The sequence below is a fragment of the Rhea americana genome, unplaced genomic scaffold, assembly GCF_003343005.1.
Source record: "Rhea americana isolate MKP2758 unplaced genomic scaffold, rheAme1 scaffold_128, whole genome shotgun sequence".
NCBI lineage: Eukaryota > Metazoa > Chordata > Aves > Rheiformes > Rheidae > Rhea > Rhea americana.
Window position 1 is genome coordinate 60,575 of NW_028185350.1, and position 4,222 is coordinate 64,796.

The window sequence follows — 4,222 nt, forward strand, 5'->3', positions numbered from 1 at the left end:
CGTCCCTGTCCCTCCCCTCGTCCCCCTCCCTTCCCAGGGTGCCCGTCTCCTTCTGGCATCCCGCCCCAGGGGTCCCGACCCTCCCGGGGATCCTTGTCCGTCCCCAGCATCCTCATCCCTCCCGGGGGTTGTTGCCTGTCCCTGCTGTCCCTGCTGTCCCCGTTCCCCCCTCAGGTGTCCCCATCACTTTCCAGCATCCCCGTTCCTCCCAGAGGTTTCCTCTCCTGCTCAGGGTCCCTGTCCCTCCACAAGGTCCTCACCCCTCTCTGRGGTCCCCGTCCTTCCCCGAGGTCCCATCCCTCTGCGGGGTCCCCTTGCCTTCCCAAGGTCCCTGTCGCTCCGYGGGGTCCCCGTCCCTCCCCAGGCCCCGTACCTTGGCGAGCAGGAGCAGCGTGCGGCTGGTGCGCGGGTCGGCGTGCTGCTCGCGGAGGTTGAAGAGCTTCGGGGTGAGGATGGCGGGGGCGAAGAAGCGGAGGAAGAGGAACCCGCTGATGGAGACGTACCTCACCTCCTGGGAGGGGAAGGGAGCTCAGAGCCCTGCCCATGGTGACAGCCCCATGCTGGCTGGGGACTTCAGAGGTTTGGGGATGTCCCAAGCCCCCCGGGCTTGCCAGCCCTCAGCTCCGTGCCTACCTCGTGCTCCGCTGAGGGGAAGCGCTCTTCCACTCGTCTGCGGAGCTGCTTGAAGGCCACTCGCATGATGAGGGGGCACTTGTCCACGGAGCCCACGATGGCCTCGATGATGTCCCCCAGGTAGCCCTTCAGGAGCTCCAAGCTGCTCTCCCGCACCTGGGCCTCTGACAGGGACCCCTTGAATGAGATCCTCCTATGGAGATGTGAGTGTGTGAGAGCCCCCGCACCCAGGAATGGGCCACCATGGGTTCTCCGGGTGGCCCAAAGCCACTGAGGAGGCCCTGAACCCTCACTTACTGGCAGCCCATGTCTCTGCAACGCCTTGCACTCACCTACTGCTGCTCAGCTCCATCTTACAGGGATCCAGCTCCACATACTTCTTCTCCTCAAAGATGCGGTTCACGATGGGCTTTAGGACCTCATGGAGATAGGGCATCCCCACTACCTGTGAGAGACAGTCCAATGGGTGCGTGGGGAGGACTGGTGCTGTGTGGCTCTGAGAGCTGGGAAAGGCTCTTCAGGGCTCCTAGAGATGTCACCAGCCTTTCCACGGCCTGAAGATGTCAGTTTGTGCCTGGTGGTATAGCAGGACCAGCAGCATCTGAGATGGAGATTTCCCCCATGCCTGAGGTGGCAGGGATGGAGCCATGGTGGCAACGGACGAAGCCTTCCCAGTCCCTCCCTGCTGATAGGGCCATGTCCTTCTCTCACCCTCACCTTCATGAACTGCTCCATGGACTTGGAGGCCAGTGAGTTGGAGCGGAAGAGGGTGTTGGGGTCCGCTGGAAGAGAGCAGAAGCTGTGCAGCTACTGGGTCCCTTGAGGTCATGCCACCACCCCATGCCCACAGTGATGCCTTCAGMCAGTCTTGCACCAGTGGTGCCTCCGGGACTGGTACTTACTGGTCCTGGCCAGCTCACGGACRATGAGGTAGTCCAGAAATGGCACAGCCAGCCCCTGCCCCAGGAAGATCTTCACCAGCTGAGTGGCCACATCCTGCTGGCTCTCCACTGAGCTGATCTCCTCCAGGATGGCCAGTGGTGTGACATCTTCAGGCTAGGTGGGCACGCCAAGACGGGCTCAGAGCTGCTGCGAGCCACRGGGGACATTAATGTCCCGCACAGCACCCGTACCCAGCAGGGCTGGCATTCACCTCGCCCGGGTGGAGGACGGACTCCACGAGGAGCTCGATGAGGGGCTGGTAGTAGGTGGCGGGCAGGACCCTGTCCTCCACCAGCTGTACTTTGAGCCGCAGAGATCCCAGCCGGGCCCTGCAAAGAGAGCAGGAGATGGGGAAGCTCAGCTGAAACTCCTGCCCCGTTGGTGCCCCGCACCTCCAGACCCCATCACCTCCATCCCCCCAACCCTCTTCCCCACCAGCGATGGCAGAGCCCCCAGCCCCACTCCCCTTGCTGCCCCCCTGGAGCTGCTCCTGCTGGTGTTCCCAGGACCGTACGTGCTGCTCTGGCTCACCCGGCATCCTCCGCGGTGCTGGGGAAGGGCAGGAGCGGGAACCAGCCCTTGGTGGGGGCCTTGCAGATKGCATCCAGGGGGAACTCGACCTGTGGGGCCAGAGGTCAGGAACGTCGGTGGGGAGCGACCATAGCACGGCATGCCGTGGGCTTGGTGCCACTGGGCACCCCAGGGCACCCAGGCCAGTGGGGACCTCTCCTTTGGGGGTGTACCCAGGACATGCAAAGGACCATGGGGGCCCACCCATGGCACTGCCCAGCCCCGGAGCACGTCCCACCATCCTGGACCTTGGGCACCAGGGAGAGGGACRCGAGGACACGCAGGAGGACTCACGCAGGGGGATACCCGTGGGACGTGCAGAGATGGGCATGCACAGGGACACGCGCACGCACGGGGACATGCACGGCAGCCTCAGCTGGGCGTCCTGCGCCGTCCCCCATGCCYGTGCCGTGCCCGGTGGCCCGGGGATCCTCACCTGTCCCAGGAAGTCGTTCTTGCCCACGATGTCCCAGTCCCACACCTCCACGCTCAGCACGGCCTCCCCCAGCTCCCCGGCCGGCAGCTCGAACTCCAGCACCTCGTCCCAGTGMGGGAAACGAGTTTTCTTAATGACCTGCCACGAGAACAGAGGTGGCGGCTAGCGAGGGACGAGGTGCCCGCGGGACCCYGCCGGGCTCTCGGCCCAGGGCAGCGCAGCCCCGGGGGCCGCYGGCGCCCCGACTCACGGTGGTCTCCAAGGTGCGCCCGCAGCACGACACCCGCGCAAAGGGGTCCGAGGTGCCCGAGAGGTCCCGTGGGGCCAGGTCCCTGTGGGGAGACGTGGGAGGTCACAGCTGAGCCAAGCCCTGGGACTCGTGGACGTCCCCATGGCTTGGAGGTGCACGGCACCATCCAGATGCACTGGCGTACCCATGGGTGCTGCCTATGGTTTGGGGGCGCCAGGCCCCAGCAGCTGGGCTCGAGCCCCATGTCCCACGTCCAGTGTCCCATGCCCCATGTCCTGTGTCCCATGTCCAGTCTCCCACGCCCCATGTCCTGTGTCCCATGTCCTGTACCTCGTGTCCAGTCTCCCACGCCCCATGTCCTGTGTCCCATGTCCTGTACCTCGTGTCCAGTCTCCCACGCCCCATGTCCTGTGTCCCATGCCCCATGTCCTGTCTCGTGTCCCATGCCCCATGTTCCGTGTCCCATGTCTCGTATCACATGATTCGTGTCCCTTGTCCCCTGCCCCGTGCCCCAGCCCCGATGCCCTCCCTCCCTCCTCCTCAGGCCCCCAGCTGCTCTCATGGTGACCACGGGTCCCCGTTCCCTGGGGTCCTGCTCCCAGCCCTGCCTGCGGCCCCCCGGCAGGGTACCCAGTACCCCCTCCCTCGCTGTCCCCAAGACTGTCCCGTCGCCTTGGTACCCGCTCCGGCCGCCACGGCAGCGGGATGCTGCCTCTGCCGCCTGCTCCTCTCCCGTGGTCCTCGTGGCCGGCAGGGCTGTGCGGGCCAACGCGGGCTCGTGCCCTGCCCCAGCCCTGCCCGGCCCCGTGCCTCAGTTTCCCCCCGAGAAGGCGTTTTGATGCCCCCGGCTCTGCCATGTGTCCCCTGTCCCTGAGCTGCCACCTTCCCTCCGCCCCAGGCGCTGACCCCGGGCAGGGGCTGGCACAGGCTGCTGGCCGCTGGCCGCTCCAGGGCTGAGACCACCGGCACCGTGACATGTGTGTCCGAAGCCGAGACGCCTTTGCCGGGCAGGACGGGGCAGGCGGCGCTGCCGTCCCGGCCACCCCCCTCCTCCCGCCGCCGCCCGCCTGTACCTGGCCTCAACGAGGCGGCACTGCAGCACCCGGGGGCCCCCGCGCCGCGACACCCGCAGCTCCACGTGGATCTCGCCCTGCACCTCCTCGTCCGGGTCGACGGGCGCCAGGCGCAGCCAGCCGTCGACGCCTGCCGAGGGCGCGGGCGCGTGAGCCGGTGCCCGGCGGCGCGGGAGAGGGACAGGGGGGCGATCCGAGCCCCCCCCCCGGCACCGCCGCCCCGCTCACCCCGCGCCTCGGCCAGGATCTGCTCCCGGCTGAGCGAGATTTTGCCGATCACATCGTCCTGCCTGCGGTGGGGAGAGAGGCGACGGGGCC

General features: G+C 67.1%; 1 protein-coding gene across 1 annotated transcript in view; it reads right to left on the reverse strand.

Moving 5' to 3' along the window:
* RASAL1 (RAS protein activator like 1) overlaps positions 1 to 4,222 on the reverse strand; it is an 8,544-nt gene that overhangs the window by 1,885 nt on the left and 2,437 nt on the right. Inside the window, exons 2-12 of the mRNA XM_085326102.1 lie at positions 4,133 to 4,194; positions 3,905 to 4,034; positions 2,832 to 2,913; positions 2,582 to 2,719; positions 2,107 to 2,195; positions 1,787 to 1,904; positions 1,536 to 1,689; positions 1,351 to 1,415; positions 966 to 1,078; positions 634 to 826; positions 261 to 511 (exon numbers count right to left, since the gene is read on the reverse strand). Of these exons, the coding sequence (XP_085182228.1) occupies positions 261 to 511; positions 634 to 826; positions 966 to 1,078; positions 1,351 to 1,415; positions 1,536 to 1,689; positions 1,787 to 1,904; positions 2,107 to 2,195; positions 2,582 to 2,719; positions 2,832 to 2,913; positions 3,905 to 4,034; positions 4,133 to 4,194 (1,395 nt within the window). The remainder of the gene's footprint in view (positions 1 to 260; positions 512 to 633; positions 827 to 965; positions 1,079 to 1,350; positions 1,416 to 1,535; positions 1,690 to 1,786; positions 1,905 to 2,106; positions 2,196 to 2,581; positions 2,720 to 2,831; positions 2,914 to 3,904; positions 4,035 to 4,132; positions 4,195 to 4,222) is intronic.